The sequence below is a fragment of the Channa argus genome, chromosome 21, assembly GCF_033026475.1.
Source record: "Channa argus isolate prfri chromosome 21, Channa argus male v1.0, whole genome shotgun sequence".
Taxonomy (NCBI): Eukaryota; Metazoa; Chordata; class Actinopteri; order Anabantiformes; family Channidae; genus Channa; species Channa argus.
The window spans coordinates 3,928,970-3,946,812 of NC_090217.1; the positions used below are offsets into that span (position 1 = coordinate 3,928,970).

Here is a 17,843-nt window from a genome sequence, read left to right on the forward strand (position 1 = left end):
TGGTGCAGCTCATCAGCCTGTCACCTAGAACTGCATACTGGTTCTCCTTCCCCACTGACACGTTCCCTATTTGACTGTAAATCGAGTGGCTGTTTTAATCTTAGAATTAGTTCAGCTGTGAAAAATAAAAATGAGAGAAGGTGGATTATTCAGCAAGTATCTGCCTGTTTATAGCCTTTTTTTACAAACAGGATAAGAGACTGAGGATTATCATTTGATTCGTGACAAATTGTGTCTTGCGTCTCCTTCCCTATACAATCCAAGCTGAGCTTATCCTGAAGACTACTGTGCAGTCACTGGATGCTACAGAACTACAATACCTTCCAGCCTGCACTGCAATTCTCTAGCTCCTTAACAGAATTAAAAGTAATGAGAGCTTAAATTAATGTGTCACTGTAACACATATGTAAGCAAAATATATATGTGGCTGATACAACTTTTTTTCATCAGAAAGTGACTTAACGCAGGCTGCACATGCTTTTCCAAAAATGAGATAACTTGTTGAAGTACACTATAAAAAAAACTCAAACCATGAAATCCTCCATTAGTAACAATAAACTGCTTACATAATAAATAAAATGCTACTCTGTGTATGAAGCACATTTAAAAGGGTGGTAAAAATGCTTGTCTGTCTGTAGGCCAGAGGTGGTTTTCTAATTTCAGTAATGTGCCTTGTGATATTAGCTGTTCTACATTTGCAACAACTGCCAAATGCATGCGCTTTTATGTTTGGGGCTCCCAAGGCAGTTCACTAAGAGCTAGATGATCATTTTCACACATCAATTGCTTCAGTTGCAAATAAAGCGCCGTATTAGCAGCAAATATCATATAATGTCTCTTAGTAACAGGCTTTTTAATTAAGGGCAGCAAATGTGTTCTGGGAATGCACAGATGCACAAAGTGCAAATTGTTTTAACCAGGTTCAATTTCCTTACTGGCTCAAAGAAGTGCATTCAATGAAACAACCTCCCACAGACGTCCAACATTTAAATGTATTTTTCAAAAAGGAGCGAGTTGGAAAATAATGCTTGTGAGAGCAGTAAGAAGTGGTGGGTGAGATTTACTTTGGAGTGAATAAATGGACATCATATTAGAGAGAAAGAAAATGGAAGAAAAGTGAAAGCACATGGACAAGGTGAGCTCACCTGCATTCACATGAGTTTTCAAAAGCCGATGTACAATACAAAGCTCTGGTCTCCAATCCGTTGTCATTCTAGATCACAAAGTCAAACAACAGAAATACCACTCTAAAGAAACAAACTGCAAACGTACAGCTCAGCCAGTCAAGCCATATAGTTATTTTATGTAAATGCACACCATGTAAAAAGTATTTTTATTCCCAACAAGCAAAGACCATGATTATCTTAACAAAGAAAATGGGTTACAGAGGACAGAAGTGGTAAATACATTTATTCTCATACTGTGCTTATGCTCAATACTGGAGTATTACCATCTTTTTTTTTTTTTTACTTCTGTCTACTAAATTTAAGAGAGGAATACTGTACTTTGCTACATTTTAAAGTTTAAATTACCAGTCACTTTAACAGATATATTTTTTCCTAAAATATATTCAACCAGTAAAAGTATGAGGTATTATTATTAATTAACCAGTACGTAATGTGGTTTACAGAGGTCCTTTTTAAGTAACATTATCCCAACACAATAGTGTTCTGCATCGCCAGCTGTCGTTTTTGTTTTTCGCACCACGTTTCTATAGAAGTAGGTATTTGACTATTAGATTTTATTAATTACTATGAATTATCTTGTTAAAACTTTCACATTTGAAATTTTGTTAAGTCTTGACTAGAATGAGAAATGCGTGATATGAACAGCAAAGAATTCAGTATTTTCTTAGTGGAGCAAATATGCAGAGTGTGTTTTTTAGGTTTGTTTTTGTTTTTTTTAGCCAAGTATCTACATTTTTGAGAGGTTTTTACATCTTAAAGTTCCTGATACTTTTGCTTCCAAAATCCAGAAAGTCCGGGAGCCTTCCCGGGGAAGCTCAGCGTTTAGATCACGGTGCTCGGTCAGCAAACGCCTGCTGACAGTGGCTACGTCTATTGTCCCAACTGTACAAAGCGCCAACGTCACGTCACATCCGGAAGGACTCTGTTCGACCATTTGTGTGAAGAATGAAGCGAGTCCCTCAACACTCAGTTCCATCTTTGAAGGCAAACTGCCAGCCGCTCCACCGCACGTCATTAACAGAGGAAGCCGTAGTTAGTTCAACTATCTGGGTATTACAGCGCATCTAGGGGGGAAAAAAATAAAAAATTCTAATTGTAAATCATGAAGCCAATGAGGCTTTAAAGACGCAATCGTAAGCAGCGGATTCTCCATCTCTGGCCTGCTGCCATTTAGTTTTCCTATCAGCCAAAACCTACTGACCCTGTGGTAACTACGGTCTCCGCCTCAGGCTTTAACCACGACCCCATTTCACCAGTCAGTCAGTCACACATCAGAAACAAACAGTTCGGTCAGAATAATGATCGAAAGCACCATTTTTTTTAAATTTTTTTTTGTATTTAGAAAAACTAGCAAACCTGTATAGAATGTTCCAGAACCAACTGGAGATTAGCAATAAAGTCATGTAAAGTTAGTTTACCGTAGCACACAACTCACTCTGTGTAGTTCAGCTGTTAGCATATATTTTATTATATTTTATTAATTTTTACCTTGCCGTGTGAAGCTGTTGGTCCTGGGGGGTTCGGGGGGGGAACACACCAGCCTCTGTTCTGAAGTGCGCCGAAGAGTTAGCTTATCAGCTAACACACGCGCTTTAGCTTACCCACGGTGTTAGCAGGGCGTTAGCTGCAAGATCGACAGCATGTAAATTATAACCCCGTAGCTATGTTCAGACTTTCTTATTTATTGCTACATACGCGACCACTCTGGCAGCAAGTGTTTCTGCATATTTACGAAAACAACCTCACGGGATAAGTCGAAAGGACCAAATGAAAAAATCTTAACAGTCCCGCAAGTTTTGCCACTTGATTGGCGCCAGCGTCTGCGTTGCCAGGTTGGGCAGGTGAAATGGTTTTCGGAGGCTTGTGATCATTTGGGCATTGGGGCAAATATTCTCTCAGTTCCGTGACAAAATCTTTGATAATTTTAGACATTTTGCATTTATTAACTAAAGGGTTTTGGTGTTACATTTTACCTAAATAAAGAGATAATACGCATGAAAAAAAAAAACATCTTTCAAAAAAAGAAAGTAAGAAATGCCATTCTTTATGATAAGGCAGGTTTAAGGCGCCAATTGGGCGGCTTTGTGTTAAACCTGGCAACGCTGGAAGGTAACTAACCCACACTTTCCTCTATTTCAGCATGTACATTATTCAAGTTCATATTCTTTAACAATAAGCAGTGATCAAAGCAGACAGGTGCAATTGCAGGTGGTGGAGTAGCCATGTCGGTAAAATAAAGTCCACAACAAAGGACTTTAGAGGCTCTCGCCTCGTCTTTCATCTGGCTGAGGCAAGAGATAAAGAGAGAAACCATGCGAGAGAGCATCATTACAAGTCCATCTACACTCTTTATCTAATCACTAATGGCTTTGGAGAGGAGTTTCAAAACCATCAACACTGCTGTTTCACAATGTTTCCCGCAATATCGCCCTTACAGCCAGCCATTATGTAAACTAGAGTACAAAATATGCTGTTCCAGTCGCTCGGTCTCTTTAATTCCATATGCCACAGTCAAGATGACCTTTTTCTGGTGATGGATGCCAAAGTTGCAGTGGTCTCTTGTGGACTGGCTGCGATTTCTACATCTGATGTGACAGATGTGAGATTTCCAGGTCATTCAGAACACATCAGGATCATGTCAAGGTAGGAAAAGCTATCCTAATGTGCAGAGTGTCATAAACTAAAACCAAGCTGAAGGATAACAACATTTGGTGAAAGCCAACTGTCTTGCTTTTCTTTGTGTTACAGCTCAATATTTCAAGTTTTCCTCAAGGCTGCTTCATGCAAGTGAGGTACTGAACAGCTTTGTCTGGACCTATACCATTATGCACCCAGCTGATAATTCCTGCTACTGTAGGATAAACGATAGCCCCACATGGAGAATGACCTTTTAAGCTATGTGTCACCTGCCAGTGACACCCAGGGCGGCCCTCTCTGCACAGCATCCCAGAATGCTGCTGTCATAAGAAGTAAGATATCATGAAATAGTTCAGGTATGCGCATGCACACATTTACACACATTTCAGTGGTTTGTTCAGCAGATGTTGCCAAGTGTTTGGTTTAAAAGAAGGCTTTTGGACAGTTGGTGTTGAAGCTGCACAAGGCAAACCTGGCAACATTTAAAGAGAAACAAGATATTGCACAAAGCTCAAACCCACTGCATACAGCTTCTGTTTATACCAGTGAAATATCTTTACATATTGTTACATCCAACCTAAAGAGGCCAGATTAGAAGCGTCCACTTGTACTGTATTTGCAGGGAGGTACCTCAGAGATTTTAATAAATATCTCACTGTAGCCCACTTGGTAATCGCAGTAGTCCACGGACCACAGGGTGAGTGGTTTGATCCCCGGTTCTGGCTATATGTCAAGGTTTAGACACTAAACCCCTAACGGCCCATTCCCCTCCTCAGCTGTGCAGTGCAGTGCTGGTCCAAGCCCAGTAGAAATCTGGGAGGCTTGTGTCAGGAAAGGCATCCGGCATAAAAACTGTGCCAAATCAACATGCGGACAATGATCCGCTCTGGCGACCCTAAATTCAAAAGGATAAGCCGGGAAAAAAAAAAAAAAAGAAAAAAAAATCTCACACAGACATTTATGTGGTATAGTTACTGGCAGGGCCTCAAATATCCACTGTTCTCAGTTGTGTTTGTCATGATGAATTTCCAGTGGTCGGTCTGCTACGGGTTTGCACAAAAGACAGTTTTAATAGGGAAGTCTGTTATGGTTGTTTAGAAAAGTGCATAATGATAATGATGCAACAGGTTCAAAACCTTCTCAGAAAATGAAAAAGATTTAATTTACTCATCTATGTCTGAACTTTGTCCAGCAATATAAATTGCAATAGATCTACAACATTACAATACATTCACACAGTTTATTTCAGCATTAGTCAATGGCAAAAAAAAAGGCTCCTGGACTTTCAGGCAGTGACTGACTAGGAGTTGTAAAACCATTATATAAACTTTAAGAAATGTTTTCAGTAATTACAAATATGCTCAGCAAATCACTGTTGTGGCCTTTTACACGTGTGCTTTAATGTTGAGTGGACGTTTCCATGCATTCAAGATCCAAACACTCCAGGACAGTGCAAACCTAACAGGGCTAATTACTTTCTTAGGGCTTCCTATGAAGTCAGTCCCCCAGTGAGCTGGCATGGGAATGAACATGCATATATGCATGACCCCCCCCTCCAGCCCCCCTCACTCAGCTAGTAAGCGCCTGTGAGCCGTCTGCCATAGCACCTTTTCCACAGATAGGGCGGGTAGCTGTGGGTGGTGATGGCTGTCGGATGAATGGAGGGACAAAGAGGACGGAGGTGGCTGTGTTTTAGTGGTTGACAGCCATTTTTCAGAGTTAGAGTAGATGACAGATGGATGATTAGTGTGTGTGTGTCTGTCTAATCCATCTGTACAGCATCCGCTCACACTCAGTTTACATATTGCGGGATGGCACGGCGAGGTGAAGCCCTGGCCACTTTGGCTTCTACACACCGCTGAGGTTCTTTGTGATTCTCCAACAACCTGCTTAACGATGCTTGTTTGCGTTTGTGCGTCCTACCGTCCTGAACATGCATTTCTGCCTCTTCCCTGCTGACTCAGTAGTGCTGAAGGGGAGGAGAAGAAGGAGGAGGGAGGGAGGGAGATGCACATGTTTGTGTGTTCATACCTGCCAAGCAGGAGTTGTTGTTTTCGCACGCAACTTGTGGCAGGTCCCCTCTTAAATCACGCTACAACGAACGCAACACAAACTTCTCTAAGGGAGCCCTGGCGCTGTCATGGTAACAGCGTTAGAGTGACCTTCAGAGGCTGTTGATGCTCCCCAGGGCCACCTCCTATTCTGCTTGGCGTGGACTTTGTGAGTCATCAACAACATTGAAATTCACATGCTCCCTCTCTGGAGGCTTGGGCTTATTAAAATGGATGAGCAAATGGGAAAAATGATGGAAATAGCAGCTACTGAACTGAACTAACAGCATTTTCAGCCGGTGCAAACTGATTATCATAGTCAGTAACAAATCTATCATAAACAAGATCCATCATAAATGAGATTATTCTAATAGCTCACTCGGGATCAAATTATGTTATTTTTCACTAATAATCCATCAGAATTTACATACAGTAACATGAGCATGAAGACTGTTATGTAACAGTACTTACAGGAAGTGCATCAACTGTGACAAAAGGAAATGATCGAAAACAAAATACATGTGGAACATGAAATAGCATTTCACTCACACTAACCTCTGCCTACCTAATATTACAGAGTGTTATACCAGGAGAGCTTGTCACCAGGGATCGTTAACCGCACAAACTTCTGAAAAAAACAAAAGGAGAAAACGAATCAGAGCCCTGATAGGCTGCCACTTGATGCTACAGTCAATGGGCTCCAGACTGGGAACACTGCCACCCACTGGAGGAGAACAGTAAGTGAGGCAGGCATCTTCTGAGGTCGACTCGCTGGCTCATGTAGTTTGTGGAGCCCAAATGCTTGTTTTTCTTGCTGCGGTTCCAATAATTGGCACCAGTGAATGCAAAAGATAAAACATCAATAATGTTTTCAGCAGCCATTAAGCGTGTGGGTGGCAAATGTAGAGCAGCACTTTGTCATCACATTTATAGTAAGTCTTAGTCATCTATCTGGCAGTCAACACATTGGCATTTGCACACAGTGCAACGGTGTTAAATGCATTATGTACTGTATGTGTGGTTGTGAATGGGTGGGTGCTTTCAGGGAGAGGAGATGTGTGTGTGTGTGTGCAGTTGGGGGGCAACCTCACAGAACATGTCTCTTAGATGGATGTAGTTGCACACACCATACACGATTTCTGAAATGATTGATCAGGATACACGTGGTGTCTCGTTGCCGTAGCAACCACAGGGCCAGGAAGAATTATTTGGAACAGACGACTTAATTCCCAATAGAGAAGCAAACCACTCAAGTCTGTCATCCTCTGCCTCTACTGCGGTGTGTTTGTGTGTGTGTGCACGACAAGTTGAACAGGTCTCTTCTGCCTCTGTGGTTGGTTGACAGCTTACACCAGATACAATCTCCGTGTGAAGCTCATGCTAATCAAACTAGGAGCTGTGCGTGTCATTTTTTTTAGTGTGTCTCCACAGGACAGAGTCTCAAGGTGATGATGGCATTTGTGCACATTTAATTTCCCTCATCGGAGAGATGCTGTATTTGAGGGGAAACGCGCCCATCATGTAAATTGCACACAATCTGCTTCTGGGCACAATTATGGTCTCATGGGAATCATGGGCTGGGCTCTGATTAGACTGGGGGGAAATCCATGTACAACAGTTGGTACTAATACCAATAGATTTGATTTCTAGGTCACATTATGTGCAAAGTCCAAATTTGAGGATATACAAGTATATTCATGTTTTTGTCCATCATACAACAAAAAGTCTGCAGTAAAGCAGCTGATGCACATTAGATTCACTCTTTATTTCACAGAGGTGTTTCAATAAGGGACAACACAAGACATTTTGACATGCGCACGTTACTACGTACAGTATAGTGCCTGAAGTGAGTTACATATGTGCCTAATCTGTGTAGCAAAGACGCCGATCGTCTCTGCTTTCTTTGACAAAGTGGGGAAAAACTGTTGGACAAATTATGTTTAAAAAAATAAGTACATGCATATGCGACTGTAACTGGGGCTCAATTACCAACACTGCAAAGAGGGCAAATGCTTCTGGACCACTGACCTTTACGCAGCCTGAAAACCCCACATTCATTGTATCACTTAAGTTATTTTTGTGGGAATATATGGACAAAGACGCATGTAAATATAGTGCCTGCATTTGACCTCTGCATTCATTGATAGAATGGTGATGACTGGACAAGGAAGAAGTGGTGTGTGTGTGTGTGTGTGTGGGGGGGGGGGGGGGGGGGGGGGGGGTGTATGATTTTTGTGAGTATTCAGTAATTTATATTTGTATATTCTGAACAGGAGCTGCAAATAAAAATAAGCTATTATCCAAACCTGGTTTAATTTAGTTTGTGCTACACTGTGTGTGGATGTGTGGATATATGCACCGCAAAAGCCCAATGTCAGTGATAAGGGCCTTAAGGACGTGTAGAGGAGGTGCATCCAAACATTCCTGACAAATGAAATTCCTGAATAAAACAGAATTGCAGCCCACAAGTCCATTTTTCTCTGGGGCCCCGTAGTGAGTTAATTTACCCATGATTATTAGATGATGCCTGGAACAAAAGAGCCACCCTACAGCCCATGGATAACACATACAGCAAGTAACACCAAGCAACTATAAAACAGAGATAAACCAGCATATTATAGTAATTTTATTTCACATGAGAAGAGAGACACTCAGGTAAATTTGGAGAAGAAAATGTTTGTCTTTTTAATTCCAAATCAAGAGAAAACTCAAGGGCTCCTGCAGAGTCTGTCAGCTGTGTGTTGATTCTGAGCCTGTGGAGCTTCCTCATTAATATTTAAGTGTAAAGCAAAGTGTGTCTCTGACTAATTACATTCTTTTTTTTTTTCCTGTGGCAGAGTATTCTAAGACTTTTGGTGTGAAGTTTTAATTTGTTCAACACTTTTATTTGGCTGAAAACGGACAAAGCTTAGTCCAAACCTCGAGGACAGCAGATGAAACAGAGTCAAACTCACTGAAACACCATGCAGCATCCAAAAGGACAGAGCTGATCATGGGTTTGTAGTGCCACCTCAAACACATCGCTTTTTTTAGGACAATGGGTTATGATGGGGCGGAGAGAAGTTATTTTGGCGAGAGAGGGATTTTGGGGACAGCCGATATGAAGGGGCCAGATGGAACGAGTAGAAATGTTCAGATATGCTTTATAGCAGCTGCTATGGAATAGCTGCTGGATAAAATAACTTCACTTATCCAAATGTAATAACATGGGTTAAAAAAGGAATGTACTGTTTTATCCTATTAAGCTGCAGCTATTACCATAGGACCAGCAGCATACAGTACTTTATTACTTTACGTTGTTAGTATCATTTAGATTTTTAGTCACATTTTGACAAAAACCCTCGCGTCCAATTTTGGACTGAGCACATAACAATGCCACTTGTGCCCCTGTACTTTTATATTTCCTGACAGCTGCGCAGGTGAAGCTGAAGGAGACAACAAATAAAACAAAAGCTCTGCCATCACTCTGAGCCAAATGAATGAAATTATGGCATTTGGTAAATGTCATGCTTTTGGACTGTCATTAGTTGATTCCTCATTGTTTGTGAACTGTGTTAGTATCCAATTGACTTTTAAAGGGCATTTCAACAAAAGGCAACTCCACATGAGGTCAACGTTTTGAAAGAAGTGCACAAGAGGCGTCTGAAGTCTTGTTATTGCTGTTTTTCAGCTGCACCATGCTGCTGTTCTGTCTTCAGAGAGCGACTGCCGGAGCTGCATGGCTTTAAAAAAAAAAGAAAGAAAGAAAAGCAGCACTTTGATGAGACAGAGCACCCTCACCAACGTGAATCCGACAGAGAAATTGTGCCTTCTGCCTCGGGTACACTGTGACATTAGGTTGGGGTAGAAGGTCTGAATGCAGCTATTTCCCAGCACCGAGGACACCTGAATTTGAATGCAGTCTTTAGAATGTAACCTCAGATATCACTTAGTTTTGAGATAATGAGGTATAAAAGGTGCATGGGCAGGCACAAGTCATTTTCAGGTGGATGGCTGAGAAAATGGGCTCCTGACATAAAGTAGACCAGAAGGAATAGGCAGAGGAAATGGCACAAATATGTCCAGTATCTTTTCATCCATCCAGTCTCCGACCCCTGCCACCCTCCCCGTGGATCAGTGCTTCCTCGCACCAAGGACCCTATGAGATTGAGGAGATTGTCCAGAGCAGCGAGAGCATGAAACCACACGATAATGAAATATGACCGAATTTCGTGAAGAACAAGATAAGACCTGCTTCTCATCTCTGTCCTATCGGCCTCTCTGAATCTAATACACTTCGGTGGAGAGGATATTTTTACAACCCCACATATGAAGGAGGCAGAATGACCTTGTGATCTTCATTGCAGGCTATAAGGCAGAAACAGTGATTTTAAAGGACTGCAGGAAGAGAAGAGCAGTACACTTAAATAATTACAAACTGTTGCTGCTTACACAAAAGAGCCGTTGTTTAATCAGCAGCACAGGTTCTGAAAGAACTCAGGAAAATGTTTGCACTGCCAGTATGAATGTATTGCTGCAATTCAGCTTCTCAATCACCTTTTATCAGGCTTCTGTTGCTGCTGAAAACAGTCATGAAACTGAATGTCACAGATGTTTAATGTTGCTGGCTTTCACCTTTTGAAAAATCACTTTTTTGCCACCTAAATGTGAACAGGAGGTTCTTGAAAATGCAGACACTCTGAATCATAGATCATGAGTTTTCAGGTAAGAACATTGCACATAAGAAAGAAAACATAAGAGTTGGTAACATGAACCAAACAAATAAAATAAGTATTAATTATTAACAAATTGTGCTGCTGTTAATTAAAGCTTGATGATTTTATTTCCCATCACATAAGGTTTTAAATGTTCTTCCAAAGCTACAACCACTGGAGGGGAATCCTTTATTTTTGCTGAGCTCAAAGCCACTTTGAGTAAACCACGCTGTCTCTGCACTGTACAAGCTGACAGCCTGGCCGATTCCCTCATGTCGTAGAGCGATGGTGAGACGGTAAATATTCAGAGTGTGAACATTAACGGAGGCCTGCTGGTGCTCGTGAGATGCTGCTAGCGGCTTACTTTGACAAACTAAAGGCGGATATGAACCGTCTTCGCCTCGTGTGCCTATTACAAATGACAAACCTTAGGACCTTTCATAAAAATGCTAATGCGGATTATGGAGGGAGCCTCCAGCACCTTTCATCAGCTTAAAGAGGCCATTATGTGGAAATTTAGTTGACGTTAGTCCAGATAAGGTTCCTATATTGATGCTTCCCTCTTTACGCTGCCACTAGGTGAGAGAATTAATGTGTTTCAATAGAGGTTCGGTGTGGTGGATGGAGTTGCAGTCAGGTGAATGATTGGCATGTTAAATCATCATGGCTGGCTCTGTGTGTGTGTGTGTGTGTGTGTGTGTGTTGAGAGCTAGGCAGAGGAACGACCACCCTCCCTCCCCCACATCACCGTCACATTGCATTACCGACTCAGTGGCATAGTATCATCACATCAAATTAGTCCTGATGAACACAAGCGAGTCGACTGAGGAGAGAGATAATCAAACTTTTATTAAATGACTTAATCTTCTGTACATGCATAATATAATGGAAAGAGAGATGGGTCTGTGAAGTCTGTCTGCAAGGGTCGGATCCTTACCCCCAAATGTGTGTGTGTGTGTGTGTGTGTGTGTGTGTGTGTGCGTGTGGAAGCAGAGTTGTCTATTAACCGACTAAAACCTACTGATTATTTGCCACGGCACTGGAGCTCAAAGCACAGCTCGAGAGTGGAACTAAATCATCTACGTACACAAAGTAAAACGCTGCTGCCAGCCAAGCCTGTTCCCTTGAGTAAACAAAAGAGATGCATTTCAAATAGTGTGTTCCTTCAGTTCATTTGGTTAGCATACAAAAATGCACTGTTGCTCACTGCACGTCTCAGATGCTATAAACAGAGTAGCTAAACGCCTATCAGATATTGCAAAGACCATAACTTGTAAACAAAGGCAAAATGCGTAAAAAAGAAAAAAACCCACATGTATACTAGACAAGTGCTTCACCCTAAAACACCCAAGATGCTAACAATGAGATGCATAAAGCATGTGACTGATGTAAAGTGTTTGCGCCCACTTTATCATTTCAGCTGGAATTATTTCATTTATTATGTTCTTCATTCAGGTGTGGAGATGCCCCAGTAGGATTCAAATGTACCAAAGAAGTTTTTGGAAGAAAGTGGCACTGATCATCATAACTGAAGCACCAGGCTTCAACTTCAAAATTATGTGCAATCACAAGCACTGCAAAGGCTGATGGTGCTGTAGTGATAACTGTGTGGAATTTGGTCCAAACGTTACTGGACAGTAGCTCCGCACTGGCCTCAAGACACAGTTCAAAAACTCAAATTCACTTGGGTGTCTGCCGCATGCTGCACAGATTTTTTTTTTAAGCCTCTAAACAAGTTTGCACTTGTTTTTGCAGCACATACATTCATTTGACCACTCCTTTGTAAGACCTTATCAAAAACCAGCAGAATGAACGAATCTGAATGCTCTATATACAATACATTTACATTAAATATGTGTAGGATGGCAGACAATCCCTATGGGACTGTAAGAATCCTCTTTGGGGGGGTGGGGGGGGGTTGTTTATTCTTTTAAGGCTGTGAGGACAACTACCTTACAGTTTCACCTCTAACAGACAAAGACAGGTTCAAACAGACGGCCATGCTGGTGGACTCGACCCAGGGCAGGACAGGACAGAGAACAGAGATCCTCCATTCGTCAGCGGGACGCTGAGTTGCTCAGTTGCTCGTGCGGGGTCCAGGCTGTGCGGAGCGGTTCTACCTCGTCAGCTGACCCACCACCTTCAGCAGAGTCTTATTCTCCTGTTTGAGTTGCTCGTTCTCATCTTCAATATCATCCAGGTCCTGCAAGAAGGCAAACACACACAGCCTTAGGGGAAGCACTTACACACTTCATGGACACATACACATACACAGGCTGTGGGTGAAGTCTGAGTTAGTATGACTTGCTGCCAGGTTTTCCCCTCTCCAGCCACGCTGCCTTGATGGCAACAAATTACACATTAACAGCTGCAATTATTTGCAAATGAGAGAAGGTCTCAGTTGCCACAGCGCCGCCTCATCAAAGCGACACTCCTCGTTTTCCGTTTCTTCAATTAGCGCCCACGATCGCACGTGTCCAGAGTTTCTGTGGGTCTAATACAACGACAACGTAAACCTGTAGAGAATTTATCAACCAAACTACCCTCAACAGTTTCACAGACCTTTATAGAGTTTCACCTCACTGTCCGTGTGTGCGGCAGACAACCTTAGTTTTGTCGTTCATTCTCACTTCTCTAAGAAAACGAGGTTCAGTCACAGCGGGAGCTTTTTTTTTCAGTGAACAAGCTCTAAAACCCTCCGTACACCCCCATGCTCCACATCAAACAGCGGATCGAGTTAGTAGGTGAACACTGGGGAGAATTTGGCAAGTGAAACTGTTAAGACATTAAAGTCAATGTTAAGCCACTTACTGGAGCTTTAAAAGCTTTGAAATAAAAACGGTACAGTTTCCTTCATATCATCACAATTTGCCTTGAACTGAACTGTCTGCTCATAGTGTACAGCAGCTTTCTCTTTTCTTTTCCTCCTAAATAAGCGTCACTGAGGCTTCAATCAACCTCCGCAGAGATGCCAGACTGGATCAGCTGTTATTTCCTGCCTGTCTCAGGGACATTTTTGATACCTATCACCACGTCCGCTGTCCTTACATAAAGCCTTTCACTCATAACCAACTTCCTGTCCATGTGATGCTATCACACTGCAATATTGCACTCTTCGTATTTGCAGATGAGCTGTGTCATGTCCATCACAATAACACATAGGTCCAGATATTAAGCAAGCAAGATTTATTGGACTAGTTGTTGAAAATGTTCACGTCACTGACTGCTGCAGTTGTTGGCAGAGCTTGATCTCTTGTTTAGATTTGAATGGCCTCACCGGATAAAAGCTAAGATCAGGTTTTTGTTTTTTTTTGAACATCTGAGACATAAACGTTTTTTACCCCGCTGTGTTTTCCTTCAAAGATTGCAGAACACAGAGATGTGTTTTTACCACCAGCCTCTCTGACCCAAGTTGAGGAGGGAGTGTTGATAGTCTGGGGTGAGAAGGTGATGAGGGATCAGAGGATTCTGGGAGGTTTCACTACGGTTGCTGAATATAAAGTGACACACGCTCACTTTCTCCTGACTTCTCAACCCTGACTGCAGCGTGAGGAGGAAACGGGTCCTCAACCCGTGAGGCCAAACCAAAGTTAAACACACACAGCGCTTGTTATTGGTCCAGTGTCAAATGCTCCAAGTCTCCTTCGAGCTCTGGTCTTTGTCTGTGGGTAACTGAGTAGCTTGATTCTTCTTTTTTGTTTGGGTGAAGAGTGAGGAATAATAATACTTCATACTACTCTTAATATAAGTTTATAAAACTGGGAAAAATTTCACGTAATCTTTAAGCCCAAACCTACAAATAAATAAGTTCTAATGTAAATCATTTTTTCAATGAGTACATGGATGTTCTGAGAAACCCATCAGGCACAACATTATGACCACCGGTGTAATTTAATCCTGTCTCATACAGCATCTGCCATGAATTCGACTTTTACAAGGTTATAGTTTCTTAGTTCTTAGGTTGAAACTGTCAGACAGATGATAATTCTACTGTGTATGTGTTTATTATCGAGGTCATAGTGGGTGGTGGTGTTGTACTGGAACGCATTTTAAAAAGAGTTGGTTCTAACGTTTTACAGATAAAATGTGGAAAGTATCCAGCTTTAGCCGAACTGTGTGATGGGCCAATAAAAAACAGGCAAAATCGATAAGAGAGATCTAACACAAAGAGTTATTTAACTGCAGTCAGTCGTAACTAACGGACACACTGGAAACCCTGCAGCATGACCTTTGGAGTGGACCACCTAGTGGTGAAACGGGATTTTGTGAATGAACATCAACTTTAAATCCTGAAGTAGGGTGAACATTTTTTGGGGAGGCCAACTGTGAAATGCAGCCGCTCTTCTAAAGGGTGCTGATTGTAATCTTTTCCTGGCACCACAGGCAGAACTGACTGGTTGTAATTTGTTAATCATTTCGTTTGGCCTGCGGCTCTGCTTTCCTGGGTGTTCACTCGTAAATTTTCAACAATGAATGTTGGATTCAGTCCTCATGCTGCCAGAAAATCCAAAAAAATAAAATAAAATAAAATAAAAAGTTGAAGGCACTGATTTAAACTTGTACAGCTACAGTGACATAAATGAACAGAAAGAAACTGGATGTTTAAAGGGTGAATACGGTTTCTGTGCTTTCACCTGTCACTGCGCAGTTTCTTATTGATCGGTTTCTTTTTTGCTTTATTTTTCCAAACAAGTCTTTGTACAGCGAGATAGAGAATTACTTTTTTAATTTGCCCGGCACACACAATCTTGTCAATTTTTATCCACTAGGCAGCAAATTAGTTTTTGGGAGATACACTGATAAAGCAGAAATGCCACCGTCCAAACTGACACATCACTCAACTACTGCTGAGCTTTTGTTGTTGGTCGTCGTTACCTCAATCCGAAAAATAAAAGGTTTGTTGATGCCCAAACCCTAATGGACGACAACAACATCAGTGCAGAAAAAAAAAATAACTGCACTAAAATGCCAGAGGATGATTTACCACCACCACAAGCCGCCCACACATGCAAACACAAAGAAAGGCTCAAAATAGCAGCCATCAGAGCAGAAAATTACGTAAAATTACGTAGGCCGGACTCACTCTGTTCAGCAAGTCGATTTCCTCCTTCAGCTTTCCAATCAGATCATCTTTGTCCTGGTGGGCCTTTAGCAACCGGGTATTCTCCTGACGCTCTCTGGCCAGCTCCTGAACGGACACACACAAATACACAAAATGACTGTGTTACATGTGTATTTAAAATAGGATGACACACACTGCTATAGGACTAAAATCGACCCGGTGTTTAGCTTGGTTCTAGCTAAACATTAAGCTGCACGCAATGTTTATTGCAATGAGAGGCTGACATGGGTCTGTTGTCATCCTACATAAAGGAGTTCAAGTATCTCTAGTTTTGTCCTCTGTAGTAGCGGGAGCAGATTTTAGTGGGGAAGAGAAGCTGAATGTGTGACACAATTACACTGACATATGTGCCTTAGTGAAAGAGATTTCATGGGTAGGATCTTTATAAAAGGAACATGAACATCTGACTTCCACTTTACAGTTTTGCTTTCTATTGCAGAGATGCGTGAAATCGTTTCCATAGAAACCAATCCTCAGGTACAGTGGAAGGCACAAAGCAGCCGACATAAATCTGCTCACAGCTGAAACTATTGGCCCTGGTGTTTAAAGGATCCACCGGTAACAGCAGCTTTGACGTCGTACAGGCTCAGCTCACACACATACACACCTCAACAAACTTCAGTGAGTGCAGGTGAAACGTCGAGCGTCGTCCGAACTGGCTCCTCGATTCTCTTCCTGAACTGAAATTAAATTCTACTTTGCTTTGACAAACCTGTGTCTGCTTATTTACGCAATCAAACAAACCTTACGGAGCTGGGAGTGTTGGAGATTAACCTCATATGAACAGCATCCCACATTCCTACTTCAGCATGAAAGTGCAAAAAAGTATTGCCCCCCCACCCAAAAAAAAAATGTAATAAAAAGATACTAGTCATCTGACCTGGAGAAACACCTCTCAGTGAAGTCTGAGGTGCAGCAGAAGTACTTAATTTAAAAAGCTTTTTCCGACGCCACCTGAGTGACATTTGATTCTTAGTAGAGTTTTTAAAGTGGCAGCGGGAGGTGGGGGGAGGTTGAGTGTCTGAGAGAAGCCGTGTAGGAGGAAAAGACGTGTGCACTGTAATAGGTCATCTCCTTAACAACACTGAGGAGAACTTTGCCCTGTGCCGCGGCCGACCCGCACTTTCCAGCCAGAAACTCAAAGTGGAAATTCATCAGAACAACGTGCTGCTGAAAGAGGCTTTTTAAAACTCAGAGTATTAAAACGGGGACAGGATGAGGTACTGATGGCAAAAGTCAATCAGACTGCTAATGCTCCCTGTGTGATTTTACATTTCCACGCTGCTCTGAGATCCAAGCTGGGAAATGAAAGCAGCACAAGGGTTCACGCAACCAATCATTTTCCTCCTGCAGGGTTTAAACTGCACTGATGTGTGACAATTTGAACTAAATAAGAAGGAAGCATCTTGTTGATTTGGGTGCTTGAACTCTTTTCCTGGGCTTTTTGTTTACTCTGCCTTTTAGTTTTGATTTTGGTTGAGTGTGAGGTTCTTTACCTGTAGCCTAGGACGGCGCAGGTAAACCTGCCGATGTCTCTCAGTAACGCTTCCTCGGAATACATGTTCTATTTCCACTGAAGGATGAGTGGAAGACGGAAGAATGAATGCAGGGAAGTAGCTTTGTTATTTTTCGAGGTCAATATTCTGAAACCATTTTTCAACCAGTTTCATTTGTGAATTCAAGACTTAATGGGAATTCATTACTCTTATTTTTGAAATACTTTTGTCACTCAGGTGATAAGACCTGCCAACATCTGGATGTGGACTCATCAGGACCACGACAATGCAGGAACCAGGTCATTCATGGATCAGATTTAATTGCTCGTGTTTTAATTAGCACCACTAAACAGCTCTGTGTGTTTTCAGGCTGAACTCACACAAAACAACAAACTCATCAAAGTCAGGTTTCTCTGCAAAATGGGAACCAAATTCATGTGCACGTGTGCGTGTCAGCGCACAGTGATGAGCAACATCTCCAGCAGAGAGAGACAAGCTGTCGGAATAACTGTTACACAGCGCAAACTAAATTTTAATCTGTGGCAGAAAGTGACTTATTTAGACTTCAACAAGTTCACGTTGAGGCATGTTTAGTTTTTCCTCAGATTTTGATTTAAAAAGGAGGCTGCATTGCCGGGGGTGGTCAGCTTTCTCCA

At 41.9% G+C, this 17,843-nt stretch overlaps 1 protein-coding gene across 1 annotated transcript in view; it reads right to left on the reverse strand.

The window, feature by feature from the left end:
• Positions 1-11,403: 11,403 nt before the first annotated feature.
• The window catches only part of pawr (PRKC, apoptosis, WT1, regulator), a 55,044-nt gene continuing 48,604 nt past the window's right edge, over positions 11,404-17,843 (reverse strand). The window contains exons 6-7 of the mRNA XM_067490090.1: positions 15,653-15,757; positions 11,404-12,772 (exon numbers count right to left, since the gene is read on the reverse strand). Of these exons, the coding sequence (XP_067346191.1) occupies positions 12,686-12,772; positions 15,653-15,757 (192 nt within the window). The 3' untranslated portion in view covers positions 11,404-12,685. The remainder of the gene's footprint in view (positions 12,773-15,652; positions 15,758-17,843) is intronic.